The following is a 24,667-nucleotide window of genomic DNA, read 5'->3' as shown; positions in this document are numbered from 1 at the left end:
GTTTTGGTCGATTGGATCACATGTGGACGAGGGAGACACATACCGTTTACACCTGGTTTCTTTTGTCCACTTTCAACCACTTCTGTCCTGATTTCTTCAAGGGCAGGGGCTATGGGCGGGTAAATGTATGTTTTTTTTTGTTTTGTTTTGGTGAGAGAACATTGTGTTTGGTACATTTTTGTCTTCAAACCAAACTTGGGTCTTCAGCTTAAATCTCGTCCAGCTAGCTCTCATCCCATAATGTTTATGCATTAGGTCAGTAGCAAGCGTGCCGCTCAAATGAAACCAAAGCGTCTCGATCGCCCCCAGGTGGCTGGAAGCAGTATAGGTTATAAACACCGCCCTCTCCATGAAATGTAATGGGACGTGAGACAAACTAAACAATCAAATTACACTTCGAACAATTTTTTTTTTCAAAGACAATTTCTATAATTTTAGGCAGTTTTCATCATGCTGGTGTTAGTTCAGATGTTCGTTCTTTAAAAAAGGTTTTAGTTAGTTATTTTATGCTATAAAAACAGGGGTGTGACGTCATGATTGACAGCTGAGATTGACAGCTTCTCTGAGTGAAATAGTCACTGAAGTGCAAACAGACTTTTTTCTGGATCTTCGCGAGCTGATTGGAGCTTTAACTTTAATTTCTACATTTCCATAACTGTTTATTTCACACCGACATAATAAGTTTTTCTGAGTTTGGGCGGGACCTTGATATCGTGCTCACTACTGCGCAGACTCAGGCTCCAAGTTCACTATGCGCAGACTCAAGGCTCCAGATGTCAGCGCCATATAGACACACTAGCGGCTTCAGTTACTACAATGGAAGAGAGTGAAGGTGCGTCGTCCATCTTTTTTTTTCAGTCTATGGTCAGTAGGCGATCTTTAGTGGCTGTTCGAACACATGAGTGTTTACACTACAAAAGCAATCCAGTCAAATACGTTTTCAACTACCTCTGGAAGTGGTTGAAAGTGGACAAGCTCAAAACGTTTTACCCCCCGTTTACACCTGTATTAAGCATCATCCACTTGTGATCCGATCGACCAAAACGTATCTTAATACCAGGTGGAAACAGGGCCTAATGCTAAAAAAATGTTCTAAGGATGTTTTGCTAATGTTCCCATTATGTTGTGAAAACATTATTTCTGAATGTTCAAAACGTTTTAACGTTTTTTTCTTGGTTATGCGAATGTTAAGGGAACATTCTATTTGATCATTCTGCAAACATTATAGGAAGGGTTTTTTTTTTAACGTTCTCTGAACATTACGAAATGAGTGGTAAAATTTAAAAAAAGTTAGACGAACATTCAACGAATCCATGAACGCCATATAAATAATGTTTTTGTGCTAACAGTTTGAGAACATTATTAAAGACCAGACAACTTTGAATGAACATTCAATTAACGTTACTGGAAGAGTGTTTGTTCATAACCTTGCCAGAACATTAGCCAAAGTTCTGAGAATATATAAAATACAGAAACTAAGTTTACCATGTTAAATAACAAATTGTTCACATCATTTTTCATTGTATGCAAAATAATCTAAAAGAGTGAATCTCATGATGTCCATGTTTTATTTTAGCCTAAAATACCAAAAGAAGAAATAAGAAACTATATTTTGCTATATTAAGTTAAGCCTTTTAGGACAATTATTTAAGACAATAAAGATGCTTTTGACATTATTTTCATGTTAATTATATTTCCTCCCTAAAATCTCATACTGTAATACATCCAGAATTTGTTTGTAACTCCCATTCTTCTCAAATATGATTCTCATTACTGTGATCAAATAAACAGAGTACAAGACAAAACATCATTAGGTATTAATACAATACCAACAATATCATTTTATTTATTTATAATTCATTTATTACATTAAAGTAATAAGTATATGGGAGAAATTCAGTTAGTTTGTCATGAAAATGTCACAATGCAAAAAATCTTGATGGTCCTAATAATAATAATAATAATAATAATACAAAAATCTTGATAGTCCTAATAGTAATAATAATAATAATAAAGTATAAAATATAATTGAAATAATATTTAAAATAGTATAAGACATTTGTTTTGATTATGGGGTAAAATGTCACTCCACAACAGTCGACAAAACTTCTTGACAAGTTTTATGCGATTTGTCTGTTTACTAGTACATGTAAACCACTTTAGCTTGCAGTGAGTCTGTCATAAGCCCAGTCAAACAGAAGCTCAGAGTGTCATCTGTGTCTCATCGGCAGTGCAAAGACTGACGTGTGGATATGGTGCGCTGTGGGCCAACTGGGCTCAGGCAGGAAGGATTTGGGATGTTGATGTGAGTCATTGATATTGACAGTTTGGGCTGTTAGCATTCCGCCCGCTCGCTCCTGAAAGTCACCAGGATTAGATTCATCAGAGCTGATGCAATCCCAGCACTGCAACAGGGATGCCCTCCGACAACTGCCACTAATCCGCAGGCCACTCTCATTATAACACACACTACTGAGACAAAAGACTATGGATTGGGTACATGACTAAAACATGAACACGTGGGCGTTTACACCGCAGAAACAACAGCTCTTGATAATCTTTAAAAAAAAGTCTCTTTATAGCCTGATGTTCACAAAAAAACTTTGTATTTTCTAGTTCTTTAGAAAACAATCTCAAGAATACACACGATATGTTAAATACTCAAAATATATTTGTAATGATTTATTTTATTTGAAATATTAAAATAATTTATTTAAAACACTAAATAAATTATAAATAACAATAATTTCTTTAATTAAAAATAAATACAATTGATTTTATTTTTATTTTTTTGCAATAATATTACGCAATATGATGATTTTAATGTGCTTTATATTTGGCCATTAAATTGCCTAAGGATTGCATAAAATAGATGAATATAAAAAAAAAAAATTATATATATAATTTCGAAACACTTATGACGCAACGAAGCCTCGTTTACTGAAATCATGTGACTTTGGACCACTAATTCGAAACAAAAGATTCGTAAAGCTTCGAAGCTTCATAAAGCAGTGTTTTGAAATCCGCCATCACTAGATATTGTTGAATAAAGTTGCTATTTTGTTTTGTTTTTTGGTGCACAAAAAGCATTCTCGTCGCTTCATAACATTAAGGTTGAACCACTGTAGTCACATGAACTGTTTTAAATATGTCTTTAGCAGCTTTCTGGGCATCTGAAAGTGTTAATTGTCTTGCTGGCAATGGAGGCCTCATTGAGCCATTGGATTTTATTAAAAATATCTTAATTTGTGTTCCAAAGATGAACGAATGCCTGTGGAATGACACAAGGGTGAGTAAATAATGACAGAATTTGCATTTTTGGGTGAACTAACCCTTTAAGTGTCAAAAAGTATCCAAATACTTTTTAGGGTTTATATTTAGTATAAATATTTTCATTGCTTTAACACAGTTTTTTAAATTCTCTTATATTTCCAGGTTTTCCATAAACGTGGGAACTCTGTATACAGAACCTATGAGAAACCTTTATTTTTAGTAGTGTAACATGCAATCAAGCGTCTAATGGCTGTTCCTGTAAACACTGCTGCTTCTAAAACGATCATTAGAGGCCTGATTGCCTGTTTGCTTCCATTCTAATCCGCTCTGTACAAATCACCACGCGTTGCATCTCTGTCAGAGATGAAACAGACTACTTCTTCCCAAAAACACTGCAGACATGAATGCGCGTGCCACGCTGTCGACCAAAGGCTTCTCATTTGGTGGTCATTAAAACAGTAAGCTGCTCCTCGAACTCGGCCCACGTGTCAGACGGTGACAAGCCAAGCTTATCCCTGTCCCTCCGGTGTCAGAGCCCACTTCCTCCGCACAATCTCCTCTGTCAGCCATTTTAACTCAGCATGGAGGAGCTCTGTCTAATACCTCCAGACTAACAATGAGAAAAATGTCAGAGCAATGAAAAATGGTGCCGCTCCTCTGACAGTGCGCTCGCCGGGGGCTAAATGTCAAAGCGGGATCGGCTGCTGCCTGCTCTCTCACCTCAATAAACAGGTCGCTGTTTGTTTACCATGTAATCCACGCGAGCGGCCTGCACTTTGAAACTGTTATGAACAGAAACTCATTAAGCGTAACAACAGCGTATGGTGCAGATACAGACGCTAAAACCTAGTTTGGCATTAGCTAACAACACTCCAATAAGCATAAAAAATACACAGCATTGCTATTTAGTCATATTTAATGTATATTAATGATTCAATGAATAATCAGTATGATTATGTGTACAATCAACTTGTGATTATCATAATATAAACCCTGACAGAGGGTTAAAATATGCAATTAAACAGTCATTATACAGAAATTTATGAATGATCAGATTCAAGAGAGTGTTGTAAAATATATTTTATATTTTTATTTTTTTATAATTAAACAATTATTGCATTTTAATATTATGCACAATTGAATCCTGACATTTAAGTAAAAAAAATAAATAAATTAAAAATAGAAAAAATTATTTAAAACATGAAAAGCACTATTAAGTATTATTCCAAATATTTTATCTTAATATTTAATGTTAATATTTAGTATTTAATACTTAATATTAATATAAGTTTTAATATTTAATACTTAATATTAAAATTAGTTTTAACATTTAAGACTTAATATTTCTTTTCGCTCTTTGCAATGCATTATGGGATTATCATCTCTGCAAAACATACAGGCAAAGCTGCCTACCAAAATAATTAATGCAAAATACTTATGCTGCCTATATTTCGGCATCAGGAGCGTGCAAAACTACTTTTAATGCTGTCTATATAGGTTTTGAAACCACAGTCTCAAACATGAAAGTTTTTTAAGGCCACAGCTAGAACAAGATATGTTACATGATCTAGAAAGCATGTGAATCTCACGCTAGCCCGTCTAGAATAATGTGCACATGTGAATTTGTGTCAACGAATTATAGTTCCAGCTCCATCGCAATCCATGAAAACCAGCACTAAATGACAATGAGGTAAAGTCAACCAGCCTAATCCATCCAGTAAGTAACATATGCAAGTGTCATATAACAAATCACAAATCTCAACACTTCAGCTATGGGCTGGAATCAGCCGCCCCTGTCTGCACGCTGCATGAAACCCCACAACATCAAACCCAAGCAAAGCAACGGCCCTCTGCTTGCATCCCAGCATGGATATTACTTTCTCAGTGAATGCTTGTGAGCTTGCGGTGTGTAACAAGTGGTGACTAGCAGCAGATAACGCAGGGAGGGAGATGAGAAAGCCACACACACACACACACACACACACTGCAGCATCAGAAGTAAAGTGCGACATGTCAGTATTTCTCTAGCACAGCAGCACCTATCCCTTTTTCTGCTGGGCTCCGTATTTCACTGGATCAGATACTTGATGGCTTTTCCATCACCGTGGCAATAAGCCTGGCCTTAAGTGTGTGTGTGTGTGTGTGTGTGTGTGTGTGTGTGTGTGTGTGTGTTTGTGTGTGAGATGCTGCAGTGCTGTGATAGGCAGACTAGTAGAAGCCAAGGCAAAGAGTTAAGTAGTTCTCAGATTAATCTCGGTATATGGAGCACAAATATACAGACACTCGCTTGCTGCAGTGTTCAGACCTTTAACCAGTTCGAGTTTAGGATTACTGAATTACAAATTCTATATTAAGTTCTGAAGATTGAAACAAGATGCACATTTCCTGAAGGAAATGGCAGTGTGAGCACGGAGGCAAAAAAAAGTGCAAAAGTTTTAAATAAGTTGGTAACACTTCACAATAAGGTCTCATTTGTTTTGGATTAACTTACATAAACTAACAGTGAACAATACTTGTTTACAACATTTATTCATTTTTTTTTGTTAGTTAATAAAAATACAATTGTTGATTGTTTGCTCATGTTAGTTCACAGTGCATTAACTAATGTTAACAAATACAACTTGTAATTTTAAAAATGCATTAGTAAATGTTGAAATTAACACAAAAAAAGATTAATAAATGCTAGAAGTATATTTCATTATTAGTTCACGTTAACTGATGTAGTTAACAAATGATACCTTATAGTAAAATGTTACTAATAAGTTTATGTTTCAGGCCTAAACAAAATGCTGCTTCAGAGCTGGTTTGACACTGTCATCACGCTGTGCATGAGAATCAACACAATGTGAGCGACTCTGCAGATGTTAAAGGGGTATTTCACCACTGGAAAAATAGGCTTTCAATAAAACGTTGCTGCCAATGCAGTAGGAAGGCTATTTAAAAAAAAAAAAAAAAGGTGCTATGTGACTAGAGAAAAGTGGTTTTCACTTTTGCCAAATTGGTAGGAAAACTTCAACACCCATAATGCACTGGGCATGTTGCCATTCAAGGCCACTCCCACCAGTCTACTATGGATGCGCTTACCATAGCCAATAATGCCTCGCTTTAGTAGGAAATACTGCTTAGCAAACTTTTAGTCATAATGGTGTTGACTTGTGCAAGAATTCAAAGAGTAAACATTTAACAGGAGTGAGTTACAGTTTTCAGTAAAGGATCCAGCACGTTGTAGGCAGCGGCTAAAAGCTGCAAAGATTCGTAAATATGGAGAGAACGGCGTGACGGAAAATCTGAAAAACCTCTTTGGGTGTGTTCACACTTGGCGTCTTTTTTGACAATAAAAAGTTGACAAGGGTCTGGCAACGTTAGGTTCCAAATAGCAGCCGAGGGCATCTTTTGTTGCTATAACAACAGCTGCTACAAGAGTGCTGTGTGGTGCAGAGATAAATGTCAAGGAAGAGGAAGTTGGCTCTTGCGTTGGTTTTTGAAGTTAACGGGGAGGAGAATGTCGGTTTACAATGACGTTTGTGGGTGTGCGACATTATATGGGGAAGGAAACAGTATGGTGCTTACGATAATTCAGTCCAGGAGATCCAGTTGGATGATGCATGGTTTGCGGCATATTTTACACTAAACAAAAGTCAATTTGAAGACCTGCTACAAATCATTGCACAGACACTAGTACAATAAGTCCATCTACTGGCACCTTCTCCATTTTTTCTTGTTGTTATGGAAACGACAGGTCTCGCTACTTGTTTGTCATTGGTCAGGTGTCAAAAAGGCGCTTGACTTTTTTTCAACTTGAAAAGACACTCTGAGCTGCAGAAAAAGATGTCAGTGATGGTGTTTAAAAAAGTGCTTTTTTGAAAACACGGTACATAGGATCATAATGTAAAACAGATGCTGGCAGCTTCAAAAAAACACCAAGTGTGAACACGCACTTAGCTTGTAGTCAGCACTTCAAACCAGATGACCATGAACAGTGTTTTAGGCCAAAATAGGGGAAAAACTGAAAGAAACGGTTGTTCTGTCTGTTCCGCACAACCCCCCAAGCAATACGCAGTCACCGTAAAGAGTAGACAGAGAACGATTCAATTTTCAGTGATTACAATAACTCTTCTGATAATAACCCTCTTCTGATCTGACTGTCTGTGGGCGGGGATACAAAAATGCGGAAATACAATCTGTAGTTTTCACGAAAGCCCTGGAGCTGTCAAAAGACTTTTGCTGACAAATAAATGTGAATTTCTCTTTAAGGTAGAACAGAGAACAAGTTGACCTTGTTCATTTACATATACTTCTGACATTGTAACAATATAAAGTGGGTTGAAAATCGGTGAAGTTGCACTTTAAATAGAAGAAAAACAACTGTTCACAGTTGAGTATGCAAATAAACGCAAAGAAGTAAACCAGTCGCAATTCAGAATTCAAATATCACAATGACATCATCACTGTAGTTCCTTTTGGAATGCTTATTAAAGTCAATCTGAGATTTTCAAATTTAACTGTTACATTTCTTATAAAGCACAATGTTAAAAAACAAAAACAGCCCAGTGAAGACTGAAACTATCTACAAAACAAAATCAGAAGAAGCCTTTAGATTCAGGCTGAACTGATTGCAGAAGTTTAATACTGGTTGTCAGAGAACAATCCTTGACCAGAATGTTTGCGTTAAATGAATACAGAGCCGTCTTGAAAGCACATATTTTAACCAGACTGTATTCTTTTAATGTTTTAAGTTCAAAAATGTCAAAGTCACCCAAGGAGTGTGTACGCATCAACATACATCACAGACAAAACCAACAGGCTGATTTATTCAGGAAATTACATTCATTTTAACAATGTTGATAGAGATGTCACTTTTCAAGCTTCATTTCATATAAATTAGTGTTTATAGGGACTGAAAGCAACACATTAGCTGCAACCAAACAAAAATACAATTACGCGCAGCATTTAGAGTAATTCATTGTGTTTAATGCAGTGTTTCTCAACTGGTGGGCTGCACCCTGTAAATGGGTCACAGGTCTGATCTGATGGGGTCCTGAACAGCAGAAAAACTGTTAAATACAAATAATAAAACCATAAGTAACCTTAAATAATATAATCATAGTCCAGACCTGCAAAATAAGGCTTATCAACTTTTTTCAAAAATAGAAAACGCCTCTCATTTCTTTTGTTGTTGACATCAAAGGCTGTGCGTCTAATCAAACTTTCATTTAGGGGGGTTATTTGAAAAGTGCCAGACAGGTAAAAGGTCTCTAAACCAAAACCACTAGATCAACACTCACCCAAACACATCATGGGTTTTATTAGGGCTTAAAACTCACCAAGTTATGGTCTAATTCTGGCCAGTGTTGGAAAAGCAATGAAATTATACTGACCGCGGCACATAACAGACCCAACATCTTGTTTACACCCAGGTTATGTTCTTCTGAGTTTATTGAGGGTGGAAGAGAGAGAGACAGTGTTATAAAAATAACACTGAATGTGTTATTTGTTGGTGTAGATATGTGTGAATATGTATGGTACGCTAGCTGGTGTGAGATAAATATATATATATATATATATATATATATATTAGGGATGTGACGGTGAGAAAATTTTCCCACCGGTTAATCGACATGTGACAACACCGGTAATACCGGTGTCACCGGGGGGCGGGGCCTCTACCTCTTTTTTTTAATGGGGCCGTTCACATATTGCGTCTAAAAATGCGTGGAAAGCGCGGCCACGTCGCTTTCTCCTTCCAAAGCGCTTGTGCTCCTGTGGCGTCTATCATTGCTATGCAACCATGAACCAAAGTCCCTTTAAGACTATAGTCTTTGCATGAACTGCGCTCTCCGCGATAAGGAATGTTTTTGACATGAAAAATAAAAACCCGCCCTGTATAGCTATGATCAGCTGTTCGGCTGAGCTTTCGATGTTTTGTTACGGAAAGGCCGACTTTCACTTTCAAATTTTTTTAACGGCAATTGCTTGAATGGTGGGTTACTCTTACTGAAAAACACTTGATAAAACGGACATTTTGGCATAATTTGTGTGTGTTATGGTTCGTTAAGAGCAGAAGAGAACTCGATACTGGCGCGCGCGTTGTGTGTGTGTGTGTGTCATAGGCAGGACATTCACAGACAGCGCATTCTCTTTTGCCTTGTCGCGCTTGAATGGTTTAAAAGCATTAGCATGAATAAGAGCTTGATCACATAATGCAGAAAATGGATACTACGTTAATTGCATTAAATGCAAATATTTTTTACGCGTTAAAATGGGAAAAAAATTAACCTCGGTGCCACGGTGGGCAAGTGATGAAACCGGTGTTGCGACTGAACACCGGTAACACCGGTAACACAGAGTACCGTAGCAAGCCTAATATATATATATATATATATATATATATATATATAGTGTCTCACAGAAATTAGTACACCCCTCACATTTTTGTAAATATTTTATTATATATTTTCATGTGACAACACTGAAGAAATGACACTTTGCTACAATGTAAAGTAGTGAGTGTACAGCTTGTATAACAGTCTGAATTTGCTGTCCCCTCAAAATAGCTCAACACACAGCCATTAATGTCTAAACCACTGGCCACAAAAGTGAGTACACCCCTAAGTGAAAATGTCCAAATTGGGCACAATTAGCCATTTTCTCTCCCCGGTGTCATGTGACTCGATAGTGTCACATGACACCGGGTCTCAGGTGTGAATGGGGAGCAGGTGTGTTAAATTTGGTGTTATCGCTCTCACTTTCTCATACTGGTCACTGGAAGTTCAACATGGCACCACATGGCAAAGAACTCTCTGAGGATCTGAAAAAAAGAATTGTTGCTCTACATAAAGATGGCATAGGCCATAAGAAGATTGCCAAGACCCTAAAACATGAAGCATGGTGGCCAAGACCATATAGCTGTTTAACAGGACAAGTTCCACTCAGAACAGGCCTCGCCATGGTCGACCAAAGAAGTTGAGTGCACGTGCTCAGCGTCATATCCAGAGGATGTGTTTGGGAAATAGATGTATGAGTGCTGCCAGAATTGCTGCAGAGGTTGAAGGGGTGGGGGGTCAGCCTGTCAGTTCTCAGACCATACGCCGCACACTGCATCAAATTGGTCTGCATGGCTGTTGTCCCAGAAGGAAGCGTCTTCTAAAGATGATGCACAAGAAAGCCCGCAAATAGTTTGCTGAAGACAAGCAGACTAAGGACATGGATTACTGGAACCATGTCCTGTGGTCTGATGAGACCAAGATAAACTTATTTGGTTCAGATGGTGTCAAGTGTCTTTGTCTGGGGCTGCATGAGTGCTGCCGGCACTGGGGAGCTACAGTTCATTGAGGGAACCATGAATGAGCAGAGCATGATCCCCTCCCTTCGGAGACTGGGCCACAGAGCAGTATTCCAACATGACAATGACCCCAAAAAACACCTCTAAGATGACCACTGCCTTGCTAAAGAAGCTGAGGGTAAAGGTGATGGACTGGCTAAGCATGTCTCCAGACCTAAACCCTTTTGAGCATCTGTAGGGCATCCTCAAACGGAAGGTGGAGGAGCGCAAGGTCTCTAACATCCACCAGCTCCGTGATGTCGTCATGGAGGAGTGGAAGAGGAATCCAGTGGCAACCTGTGAAGCTCTGGTGAACTCCATGCCGAAGAGGGTTAAGGCAGTGCTGGAAAATGGCTGTGTGTTGAGTTATTTTGAGGGGACAGCAAATTTACACTGTTATACAAGCTGTACACTCACTACTTTACATCGTAGCAAAGTGTCATTTCTTCAGTGTTGTCACATGAAAAGATATAATAAAATATTTACAAAAATGTGAGGGGTGTACTCACTTCTGTGAGATAATATATATATATATATATATATATATATATATATATATTTTTCATAACATTGAAAGACAAAAATAAGACCAATTACATTTTATTTTTATTCCTACAAAGAATTTTAAAAACGTCTGTACGCACAAATGATTATTAATTGCAAATATCTTTTTTTTTTTTTATCACTCCACCTATATAGAATGCAATATATAACGCATACAAAAAGTTTAGTTGTTAATCTGTGATTCAATGCATTATAAATGCATATTTTCCAATCACAGTCCATATTCCTGTTAAACATTTAGTCCAAATATAGGTTCAGCTACTGCAATACTCCGTACACATGCTAATAGATCCAGAACAAACCAAGACATCAATGTTTTCTTCCCTGTACTGTGTTCTGTTTGCTCTTGGCATTTATTATGCTGCATTTAGCAGACTAATTTAATAAAATCATTCATTTTCATTTCAACAACAGCAGACGAGAGGCTAAAGGATGAATGGGGAAATGTAGGCCAGTAACCCTTCTAAATACAAGCCTGTTACGGGACTTCATTCATCTGCATACTGATTTATGTTCATTTTATTTAAGGTTGTAAATGATTCTCTCTCCTCCTTGTGCTTGACATATTCCAGCTGATCTTGCACATCTCACAGATATGCATAAATATTCACCTACAGGAGAGACGCAAAACAAGGTGTTTATGTGACAAGTGCATAATTGAAATACGACCGTATTAAATTATTCTTGTCTTCTCAAGCTCCCCGTCAAATCTGATCATACGTGCGTTTTATAAATCAGCCCGAGATGTTTCTGAACACTTTTTCCTGAAATCCTCTGGTGACCCGGATGAACTTCCAAAGACACTCATTTATCAAAGCACACTTCCTTCCTTATACACACTAACAGATGATTGTGTGAACAAAGCAATGCTGAGTGATGATTGGTTAAGTGCTAATAAAATGAGGGTTAACGTTACTTATTATTTATCTAATGACAATTTGGAATGAAAGGGACAGGGTCATGTGAGGTGAGCAAAGCATGGGATAAGATCAGAAAACTGCCTTCCTGATCATCCATTAACTGGCAGAGATGGTTTTATTTTTATGAGATGTGAGGGTCTGTGTCTCTACCATTGGAGAAAGCGTAACGGTCAACCCGGATCAAGCATGCCTTGATAACCGATCACATTACAGCCTTGACGTCATTGAATTTCATTCAGAGTTGTACGACAGTCAATCACTGTTTGCAGATACCATAGAAATGAATGAGAAGTGCTGTAAACTGAATCCAACATGTAGCAAAATTATCTGACTTCTCTTATAAAACAGAATTTTTTTGTGTAAAAATAGATCAATCCAAAATGAATGTTGAAAGGCAAACATCTTGAAAATTAGCCAATGGACTGTCGGTTCATTAAATGTTACTCTGTTTTAGCACAAAAGCAGTTTATTCAGCGTAGTGAAGCCTCTCCTCTATTGACACCCATTAAAAAACGGCCTCTGGTTGGACTCCCTACTGCAATTTTAAAGAGGGACTATTATGCTTTCTTTAGTGTGTGATGTTTGAGCATGAAAAAGGTTTGCTAAGTTAAAAAAGGTGAGAAAAAAGGTGTGCAAAAAAAAAAAAAAGCACAAAGTCACTCCAGCAGAAGTTATGCTCTATATCAGTAACACTATTTCTGAACTCCCTGAAACGCCTTGATTGTAATCTTGAGTTTTCTTTTGCGAAATAACATGTCACAATATACCTTATAGAAATAATTCCCGCACAAGGCATACGCAAAGAAAGGAGGCGAGGCCTGGTTGAGTTAGTTAGTAGTGTGTTGAAACTTGCGCTTATGTTAAAGGGCATGACACTTCCAAAATGAACTCGAAGTGGTCGACCAATCACAACACACTGATCCAGCCAACCAATCAGAGCACATTGTGCTTTTCTGAAGGAGGGGCTTAATAGAGACAGGAACTAAACAGAGCGTTACTGACAGACTGGGAAGAGAGGTGCTGCAACAATGGAGAATATGTAAAAAATAATGCGTTTTTGAACATTCAAGCATTAAAACCTGTTATAGTAGATCCCCAAAACCAAATCAAGACTTTGTAAAAAGACATAATCGGTCCCCTTAAATACTTGCATACCAGACACTTTTCTCTTCTAAATGTTCTCATGTACTTTTAATCTAACCCACACAGGGTCCATAATTAAAGCTGCACTTAGTCATTTTTTTCTTCATTAAAAAAAGTTTTACTCCTAAAAAAAATGATTGGTACTTTAAAAAAAAAATCACCCACACTGACATGAAATAAAATGTCTCACATTTTTGTGTGATGCTAGTTGTAAGTGCCAAATTATTATTATTATTATTTTTTCTTTTTTTTTTTGAAAAATTGGCTTTAGCATCCTGCAAGTCGAATTATAAGAAATTAAAATGAAAGAAAACAGCAAGAAGGAGTGTCTAAATGTCAACTCATGTAGAGTATTCCTCACATTAAGCCACCATAACGAACATATTACTATCAAAAACACAATCCATCTTCTTCAGTTTTTGTGAAAGGAGAAGTTTCACAGAAAAACAACTACAGTTGCTAATATACTCTTAGAAATAGGTTCAGTGGGGTTCTATATGATTCAATTTTAAAGAACCCTTTATGCCAGAAAGGTTCTATATAATGAGAAATGTCTCAGGTTAACAGGTTTAACAGGTTATTTCTATTTTTTTTTTCTAGTGATAAAATGTTTACAAGCTGTTTACTTCATAAAATGTAATTACAATTAAAAATGAACTAAAACCAAATTAATTATTAATAACTAAATAAAATAAATAAAATGACCCCATGATGGAACCTCTAAAAGACTGTATATATGAAGTGTCTGACAGAACCCTTTAGGTTCTAAATAGAACCTTTTCTTATAAGAGTGGTAAGTGACAAAATATCTAAATCTAAAAAACAAGCAGGTAAACAGGCAAATAAAATAAATGTCACTAGCCAACTAGTAATTTAACCACCAAAACAAAAATATGAAGAACTAAATTATGGGTCTCTATGATTTTGTGATTTGTGGGGTTTCATAGTGAGACTGTATAGGAAATGTTTGCTGCAAATATATAATAGAAATATAGCTGCGAGCAGCAATTATCGGGTTCAAGCGCATAGTTTTGCCCATTGTTAGTTAATTTTTGTTATTGTATTAACTAATGTTAAATAATGGGACCTTGTTGTATAGTGTTATTTTTATATTTAAGAAATATTTATAGTTAAAAAAAATTCAGCTGGCATTAGCAGGTGAAGAAAAAAATCAGTAATTTTGCAGCCTAAACTCACACATGATGGAACTTTCATTAAGTGCAGGAGAAATTTCATTTAGTGTAAGACCAACCTGCTAACATTTAGAGGACGCAAGATTTCATTCGCCATGGGTACGGCACGTCTCAAAGAGAGCCTACCCATAAACTCTTTCTCAATCAATACACCGACTGTAAAGTGATTGAATTCAATACTCAAAGATCTCTACTGCAGACCGCTGTTTATTGCCCTACACTCCGAGCATCTAAGACTGCTTGGATAAGGATCTATAAATAACTGAATGTGTCATGATATAGAGAGAGAAAGAGATAAGGTAGACATGAAAAGGTGACCTGTGAGGGGACGAACAGAGGAAAGACAAGACTTCCTGAAACACAGCACTGCAAACCTGACAACTGTGTGAAAGGTCTCGGCCGGAGCGAGCAACAGAGTCACAAACACACGTTACGGATACATTGCTTTCCTATTATTTTCACACCAAAAACAACTCGAGTCGAAATCTTCGCTGAAAAGCTCTTTTTCCATTTAGACACTAAAAGGAAGTGCTGATTATGAACATTTGAAGATGTAGAGCTCAAGAGTGCCGCCCACTTTTTTCAGCAGCTTTGTTTCTGAAAGTTTTCCATTGTTCTTCAAAGGCATTTCAGAAAATGAGCCAGTTCTATGCCACAATCCAAACAAAGCTCTGAGATAAATCACAATATTATAACATTTGATTTGAAACAGTTAGTGTTCGAAAAATCTGGAAAAAACAACAACGGTAAATAGACTCTGTTCTTTAAATCTTTAATTAATTAACTAAATATAGCAATGATAAAGCAATGAGAATTACTAACTAATAAATAAATAAACTGATAAATATAACTAATAAAGCAATGCAAATTATACAATCGAATCAGCAATGATGGTACAATATGAAAATAAAACATAAAAATATAATAAACTAAATAATAAATGTAACATGTATGCAGTGAAAAAATATAAAATATAATATATAAAAATATTATATAAAAAATAAAATAAAAATTATAAAAAATGATGGCTATAACTACTTAAAATATTAATTGAATTTATTACAAAATATCTAAATGTAGATAAATTTAAATGTAGATAAATGAAGAACAAAATGTATGACCAATGTTTTTAAAAAACCTGTATGTGAACAAATGCAATATATAGTGGGGTCCAAAAGTCTGACCACTTTAAACATAGGTATTATTTATTTATTTATTTATTTATTTTGTATTTAAATAGAAAATTTTTTTTTAGATTTCTAAAAAATTCACACACACACACACAAAAAATATCTACATTATTTCAAGGTCATATATAAAATGAGTACATTTATTTATTTATTTGATTAGTGACCTTGAAATTTTTTGTGCATTTTCAGAAATCTAAAACTTTATTTTTATTTAAATACTTAAAAAAAGACTCTTCTTCCACTGAAGCTCAAGATGCTCTTTGGAAAATCATGCTTGAGTTTCAGTGCTGCTGTCATTATCTGAAATTCATCTTAATTTTTCCGATCCAACTTCTAACAATATGGAAAAAATGGCATTTTTGCAAGCGGCTTCAGACTTTTTTGGGGCTGCCCCCTAATAGTTGACTAATCATTAGTCAACAAGAAGAGGCTTAGTCAATAAAAATTTTATTAGTCGGTTAGTCGCAGAAAAAAAAAACCTTGTGGCAAAGTCATGCAGTATGTGAAGGACAGATTGCTAATGGTGGGTCCTTGTGGTAATAACAGCATGTCGGGCAGGAAATCCAAACGTTTGATATCATCCATCGACCTCAAATATGGGTTACCATTTTAAACAAGTAGTAGCAATTGTACATGGCTGCTCGCTCTAATGTTAACCTAGATAAATGTGCACTATTAGGCGCATATCCAAGTGTTTGTGCGGAGTGTGGAAGATGAAGTATAGCGTGATTACTGCAAGACATGTAGGCGCCGGCGTGATCACTTGCATTTTTTCTGATAACAGCGGAAACAACTTAAAAAACTTTGTCATTTTTGGTCATGCAGATAAGATAATACATGTGCTTTCTGCTGTCTCGGTCTCTGTGAACTTGAACGCGTCAAAAAAATAAACCAAAACATAGACATGAGATCTATAGAAAGCTTGAAACATCTACTTTTAAATGAACCAATTCAAGTAAAAAATAAATACTCTCTGCTTATGTAATCCGTATGAAAGGTGCATTTCTCTCTATAAAAGCGTTCACTATACTGCGAAGATGGCGCGAGGCAGCATCATCAACTTCACCAACACTGACTCAGAAAACACTAGTTTATTAATAAATAATTAAAAAGCCTCCTTGCTATTTTCCCCCTGACACATTCATAATCATTACTTTTGCTGGTGCTTTGCGGCAAGCTTTATGCATGTGCTTAAGCACTGATTAGGCTACATTACGCCTAAATATATTAAACGCTCATTATGGTTCAGTAATCTCCTCAGTATATATTTAAGTAATTAAATTAATATAAACATACAATTAGTCAACTAATGGCTTACATGAATGACTAATAGTTGAATAGAAAAATCTTTAGTCATTGGCAGCCCTAGACTCTTGGACCCCAAGCACTGTACGTCTTGCTGCACTACACAAGAGACAGCGCAGTGCTTTTGTACTTCTGCTGCTCCTCACCAAAGAGAAGCGCTATTCTGAGCATCAAGGGAGACAGAAAGAGTGACAGAGAGCAAACAGCCAGCCAGAAACAGCGAAACAGAACAAACAACAAGAAGCAAGGGCCAGTGTCTACACCGTAACATGACCAAAAGGCCAATTAAAGGGAAACAACAATCAATATTAATACTGATGTATAATAGAATTCCACATTGCGGTATGCAGGGAATCCCTCCGGCTGTCACTCACAAACACAACACTATCAATTATGACTAAGCAGCAATCCTCGCTGGTGTCGAGACACACCAGTTCTGCTCCAAAACACAGGAAGCTTTCTTAATGTGTATTGCCTACAAAGCATCCTAACGGCCAAGAGACTTATGAGGGTGCTTTTCTCAGACAGCAACTAAGCAAACAACCCTCCAATTTGGCCAAAACAAGGTATCTTTTAAGGTAGCAGTTTGGTAGAGCTTTAAAATGCTGTCAGCTCACTAAGTTTTGGAGCAAATCCAGTGTGTCCGTGTACACAGGAAAGAATAACTGCACTGGAGCAGCTGTTTGAATAGGAAATTGTTTAGTGAATGACAACAAGGCAACAAAACTGTTGGTTTAAAGTCCTGTTGGCATGTTGCAGAGGCTTCTGGATATGAATGTGTCCTGCCTGCACCATCTGTACTAATTTAGCTCTGAATACCAATTTGTCATTTAATTGGTGCTTAAATATGATTTACAGTACATTTACAGGAACAGCCCCACTGGGAGGAGCACAATGGTGATCATCATTCATGAATCAAACCTTGTGGGCTTTGAACCTACAATCGTTTAGACTGCATAACCAGATCTACTGTATAACCATTATACCACAAAATGTCCTCTACCTGACTTTATCCACAACACACTACCCAATTTTCATGTTAGCCCAGCCCCTTAACTTCATCAAAACTATCCAAACTGGTATACATTAAGGATGGACGCTATTACTAAAATATTTTATATTAACATAATATATTAATACTGTCATTTTTGCTGGAAAATTCAACAAAACAGTGGTTCACATATTAAATCAAAATGTGTTGAATATCTATTTTTGTATAATACAGTGAATTAAATTACACTGAATTAAATGACAAATGACAGATACTTTATCCCATTTGATTATTTTCTCCTTATATTTGGAACTTGATGGATGAAATAAAATTATTCATAAACTGATGAGTCCACAAAAACAGCTTCACGTCACTCAAGTTAAAGGGTTAGTTGGTTCAGTTGTTCAACCTTAATGTTATAAAGCGACGAGAATACTTTTTGTGTGCCAAAAAAACAAAATAACGACTTTATTCAACAATATCTAATGATGGGCGATTTCAAAACACTGCTTCATGAAGCTTCGAAGCTTATGAATCTTTTGTTTCGAATCAGTGGTTTGGAGCGTGTATCAACTGCCAAAGTCACATGATTTCAGTAAACAAGGCTTCATTACGTCATAAGTGTTTCGAAATGTCAATGGTTCACCACTGGACAACTTTGGCACTTTGGTACATGCTCTAAACCACTGATTCAAAACAAAAGATTCGTAAAGCTTCAAAGCTTCATGAAGCAGTGTTTTGAAATTGCCCATCATTAGATATTGTTGAATAAAGTCGTTATTTTGTTTTTTTGGTGCACAAAAAGTATTCTCGTCGCTTCATAACATTAAGGTTGAACCACTGTAGTCACATGAACTGTTTTAAATATGTCTTTAGTAGCTTTCTGGGCATCTGAAAGTGTTAATTGTCTTGTTGTCAATGGAGGCTTCACTGAGCCATCGGATTTTATCAAAAATATCTTAATTTGTGTTCCAACGATGAACGAAGGTCTCAGGAACGACATGAGGGTGAGTAATTAATGACAACATTTTTATTTTTGGGTGAACTAACCCTTTAACAACAAAATCATCAAAACAGTAAAAATAATATCTTAAATTTGATAGTTCTGAGTCTAAATTCAAAGATTTGAATTCAAAGTTCTGAGTGTTTATTCAAAGATGCTGTAAAATAGCAGGAACGTGCAACGGTTCTCTGCACCCAAATAACAACTAAACTCTCTATGTCTTAACCAGTTCTGGGAAATGTCCTACTCCATATTTTCGCATGTTACGTAATTACATAAACGAATCTACCACCCACCCAGTCCTGCCATACAATAAAAACTCAAGCTGTGCATTCATTGCACAGTCAGACCGAGCTGTGTGGCAACTAAATATGTGCCAAAAACAGGAGCAGATGGTCTGTTTTCAACTGGAGTCTCAGCCCTGTTTGATCAGCTGTGTGCGCCTGACATCATCTACCTCCAGAGAGTTCATCGCATGTGCACGAAACACGCCAAATGAAGTTTGCACCATAAAACGACAGCGCTGCAGAGAAAGATAAAGCACACAATGCAACTCACCTCAGGCTGAGAGAAAGCTGCTGGTCTTTGGACTGGAGGAGATCAGCCACGGAGAAGCTGCTACTTCCCAAGAAGTTGCTCTAAAGAGGAAACACAGAAATGAAATGAACGCAGACGTCACCCAACTGTACAGATCTCCTGTTGAACACGTGCATCATAAAAGTCTACTACATACCCTTTTAAAGACGTCACTTTGTCTAAACTGTACTACGACCTTCAGTGTTACAATTGACTTAAATTTCAAATCAATTCCTGAATTTGAGGTAGCAAACAGGATGTAGAACTGTAATTCGAATTTTGAATGTAATGAAGCAGAATTGAAATTCGGATGGATGGATGGATGGAATAGTGGATGGATGGATAGGCGGGTGGATGGATAGGCAGGTGGATGGATAGATAGGCAGGTGGATGGATAGATAGGCCGATGGATGGATGGATGGATGCAGTGAGCATGCATAAACACATACTGAAGGAAAGAACCAGCAAGAGCAAGCCATCAATAAACACACACACAAACACACAGAGTGGACAGGAAACAGAAAATAGATTGGTAAAGGAAAGGAAGACAGTTGAAGAGTGAGAGAAACAGATATTGATGAGAGAGAACAAGAACAATCAAAGTTTTGTCAAAAAGCAGAAACTTAGCTGGAAGTTTGAAGCTTTTACATGCTGTACAGTCAGAAAAACAGATTTTGGTTGCTAAATTGTTCATACTGGTTTATATAGTGTTGCTAAGGAGTTGTGAGATGGTTTCTAAAGTGTGCCAGTGCACTAGGCAGCAGCTACACAAACAGACACACAGACGGAGGCTGACAGACAGATCCCGTGCTATATTGAAAGCTCTAGGAGGAGTGACGGTTCATAAATGTCTGCTCTCAGAAGGATACAGCAGCTTAAGCACAACTGCTTTGTCAAGCAACATAATGAGAAAACAGAGACATAAATGTGGACTGGATGTGTTCATCACTCTGGTTTTTTTCCCGCTGAGAGAGATCCGGTCATACCAAGGACATGCAGCCCTCTACGCTGCCTTAATTAGTAATTACAACACACATACACACACAGGAATCCCTCGACATTTCTCAAAAATTAATTACTGTGCCACGTTCTTCACTGTAAAGACAGGCCCAAACAGAAATGCTGTAAAGTTGATGTACACATGTTTAATATGTATATGTGTGTGTGTGTGTGTGTGTGTGTGTGTGTATAGTTCAGTCATGAATCTCTAGAAGGCGCAGGTTGATAAGTCCTTTACATGCAATCTGCAAGCAATCACTCATTTTTGGGTGAACTAACCCTTTAAGTCCTGTTTCAGAACAAAGCAGGTCTGTTCTGAACAAGTTCTGAACAGGTCATTATACTCTTATTGGTAGCTGAAAGCATCATGTTCTTTGTTTTGAAACCCTAGTTTTGACTGTGTTTCAAACAACATTCCTCTACTGTTCCTCACCTCCACAAATCCAACTCACTTTAAAATCACTGGAAAGCAAACATGAGCAGCACTAAATGTTCCTGCCGTTTGCCTTTCTTAAATAAAGATTTACTTGTAACGGCATGCATAAGGTGTTTACCAAGACATAAGTGTTGTCACAGATCAAGACGGGATCTCACGGTCGTGCGTGACATGATGAAATGCGTGGGAATACTGTGTACAGCTTTGCTCTGACAGAGACGTGGGATAATTAGGAACAAGAGCGTTTATTCCTGAGCAGGAATTGGTTTAGCATCATCATCGCTTTAATTTGGCTAAATAAGAAGGTCACTAGCCACTCTATGGGAGGTTAAAACAGAGTGGGTAGTGATTTATTGATGTTTTACATGTGCTGAAAAGGTTACGGGCCAATTCACAGTATTGACAAAGACTTGAGTGAAAGAGCTGGATGTGAGTCGAGATAATAGCTAAATACTGTACATATACCCTGAACACTATACCTACTGTATCATTCAGTGTACAAATACTCTTCTAGCTTGTCTTGGTCTATGTCTCTTTTCAAAACTGACAAAATGGCAGTGCTTGAGGAACACAATCTCAGGCGTCATTACTCCCCAAAATATGCTGAACAGTATGCTAAGTGTGAAAGAGAGATCAGTCGCGCAACTCAAAAAAAACTCTGTCCATGCAGCAGAATCAGTTTCAGAGAGCAATGAGATAAAGTGATACATCCGCTGAGGCTAGTTATCTGCATATAACTATGCCAATAAGTGCATAGGCAAAATTCATGCTTGTAAACACTTTCACTGGTTTTAACTGTTTCAAACAGTCTTATTTAGATCACCTTTACTACTGTATATGACAATGAGATTTCTTTCATTGTGCAAAATCGAGTAAATGTGTCCGTCCTTCGCCTTAAATACACATTATAGTGATATTTATTCTAGATACAGGTGCATTAATGATATGACAACATATGCAAATACTTTAAATTAAAAAATAGCAACATTTAAGTACATACTTGGAAATAAAAACCTCAGCAAGACCTATAATGTCCCTTTTATCAAGATGTAATATAAGTCTCTGGTGTCCCCAGAATGTGTCTATGAAGTTTCAGCTCAAAATACCCCACAGATCATTTATTATAGCTTGTCAAATTTGCCCCTATTTGGGTCTGAGCAAAAACACACTGTTTTTATGTGTCCCTTTAAATGCAAATGAGCTGCTGCTCCCGGCCCCCTTTCCAGAAGAGGGTGGAGCTTTAATAGCTCACGCTTCGGTTGCTCAACAACAACAAAGCTGGAGAATCTCACGCAGCCAAAATGAATCAGTAATGGTGCTCAGCCTTACATTGTTCAAACTGAAGTCGGACACTGATGGAGAGACTCAGGAAGAAGTTACAACTTTTAGAATGAATCTGGACGTTTCTGAACGGTTAGTGGATAAATTTATGTAGTTGCTGTGGAGTTGATTCAACTCATCGACTAGCATTTGCCGTCATGTTAATCTTTTGTGCAAATCCAGCGTTGAATTGACCCTCGTTTGTGAAGCAGTCCGGCGTAAAATGACGGCATGTCAACAACACTCTACTACAACAACTCTTCCGCTTCTCTAAATTTTAGGGTTTGTGATGTCACTAACCCAGGAGGAAGCTTGTTGTAGTCCCTACCAGCCATTTGTTGTAGTTCAGTGATTTCTGTAAAGAAAATATCTCCATTTGCATTGAACTTTGAGCGTCATATCTTTTCAGATGTTGATGTTCAAACAGCAACATTACACACTAACTAAAGATAAAAAAAAAGTGAAATCATAATCAACCACCCCTTTGACTACTTTTCTGTTCTAACCAGTTTTGACATTTCACAACCTCTCATTGTATAAGATAATCTCCTGTATTATTTTGCTGTAAGTACAGTATGGTTTACATCTCTATCTTCAAAATGGTAGGAAAGAATTGCACTTCAAGTGTTCTCATCTTACTCCTTTGCTAACAGTATTTTGGTGGCATTTTGGCCACAGTGTGTTTTCTCATGCTTTTCTACCAACTTTTATTACTCAATAGTTCCTGAAAAACTATTGATTTTATCACCTTGAAAAAACCCTGAAATTCATAAAATATGTGATCAGGGATTCTCAACATGAAACTCAAAACCAGGCCTTTAGCAAGTATTCATTTCATTGATATGGCCATATCTGTAATCCATTGAGAGAGACAGGTGTTTAGGGAAGTGCTTTGGTGGTTTTTAGTTTCTATTTAGTGTTTCTAGAGCAAATAATAAAACCCAAGCTGACCTTTTACCTCAGACGGCCTTTAGCCCTGTTGTACTTTATAAATACTTTGCATGCGTTACCCTGCTTTTCTTCCTCCTAACACACTTGCATACAGACACAACAGTGTGAAATCTTGATAACAAACCACCTGCAACGTAACAGTTTTTGTCATGCTGTATTGTCTCTTTCTTCCTTCTTTCCGTGCTGAAGGCGACTCATGAAGGACCAGACATCACCGCAGAAATAGTCTCAGTCTAAGAATGAGTCACATGCGAGAGCGTTTTTATCTCGTGTACTTTTCCAACTGTTGGTGGAGGAATTTTCTGCTTTTAAAGGGCATCCTTTGCACTGACCTCTTCTACAAGAACACTTCCTTCCTCAGCGTTTTTACACAAATAGATCAGCTTTTCGGGTGCGTTGCAAGATAACCACACAAATATAAAACACCCATGAACACAAAATGCATGTGCATAAACCAACTACATCAAAAAACAAGCTATTAAAGCCATTTATACTACAAAAAACACACAGAATCTATGTAACATATAAACATACAGCGCATTAAGCAATAAATGTGCATGGATGCAAACACACACACGCAGAAACAGTGGAGATGCATCCCCTCAGCTTCATAGTTTATAGCCAGATTGAGTAGAACAATCTGCTCGTCATTCAAGCAGACGAACATAAACCTTGATGAGCATTTCCTGAAGGAAACGGCAGCATGATCAAGGCAGCAAAAGATGTTATGGTTTAAGGTGAGTGTATGTGTTAGTCTTTGATTCGGTGTGAATGAAATGCTGCATCAGAGACGCTCTGTCACCGTCACGTCACGCAGCACAGACACATCATGCATCTGATCAGCTGCACATGAGAAACAACATATGTGACAGTTACATATATGCAAGAAAGACCAATCAGTGTGCATATAGATATCGCAGTGACATCACTGCTGGATACATTTTGAACACTGAATATTCTATCAATGTAAGTCAATGGGAAATTTTCAAAATGTAATCTCAAATTTCTAAAAAAAAAAGGTATAAAGTTTACAAAAATACTTGAGAGATGATTTTTATCGACCAATATTATTGTTCAGACCACTTAATCAGCCTATATTGGGCCAAATCTATCAGTTCTAGTGATAATCAACCATATATATACACACACACATTTATAATGCAAATATTTTTGTTTCATTTTAATAATACTTAATAAAGTAAACATTGTGTTAAAACAATTTTGCCACCGATATATTGGTCTGATGTAAATTTGTTTGACCGCTAATACTTAGCAAAGCCAACACTGAAATTACTGACAAAATACATTTTAAATGGAGAACATTAAACAGTTCAAACAGAATTAAATCCAGTAATTTAATATCAAGTGTTGAACAAACGTTACCAGAATGTCTGAGGAAAATTAACATTGTGCAGCTTTGCAAGAACAAACAGATCAGATCAGTGAAAAGAGAGAAAGAAAAATACGATAAGCGAAGTTTCC

The 24,667-nt window shown here is 37.0% G+C and overlaps 1 protein-coding gene across 5 annotated transcripts in view; it reads right to left on the bottom strand.

Moving 5' to 3' along the window:
* Positions 1 to 24,667, bottom strand: part of inpp4b (inositol polyphosphate-4-phosphatase type II B) — a 184,339-nt gene that overhangs the window by 121,311 nt on the left and 38,361 nt on the right. For all 5 annotated transcript variants that reach the window (XM_051909733.1, XM_051909742.1, XM_051909752.1 and 2 more), the window contains one exon: positions 19,462 to 19,541. In XM_051909733.1, the coding sequence (XP_051765693.1) occupies positions 19,462 to 19,541 (80 nt within the window). The remainder of the gene's footprint in view (positions 1 to 19,461; positions 19,542 to 24,667) is intronic.

Source organism: Ctenopharyngodon idella, chromosome 1 (assembly GCF_019924925.1).
Source record: "Ctenopharyngodon idella isolate HZGC_01 chromosome 1, HZGC01, whole genome shotgun sequence".
In the NCBI taxonomy this organism is placed as follows: domain Eukaryota; kingdom Metazoa; phylum Chordata; class Actinopteri; order Cypriniformes; family Xenocyprididae; genus Ctenopharyngodon; species Ctenopharyngodon idella.
Note: the sequence above shows the minus strand (reverse complement) of the source record. Positions and strands in the feature narration are given on the sequence as shown.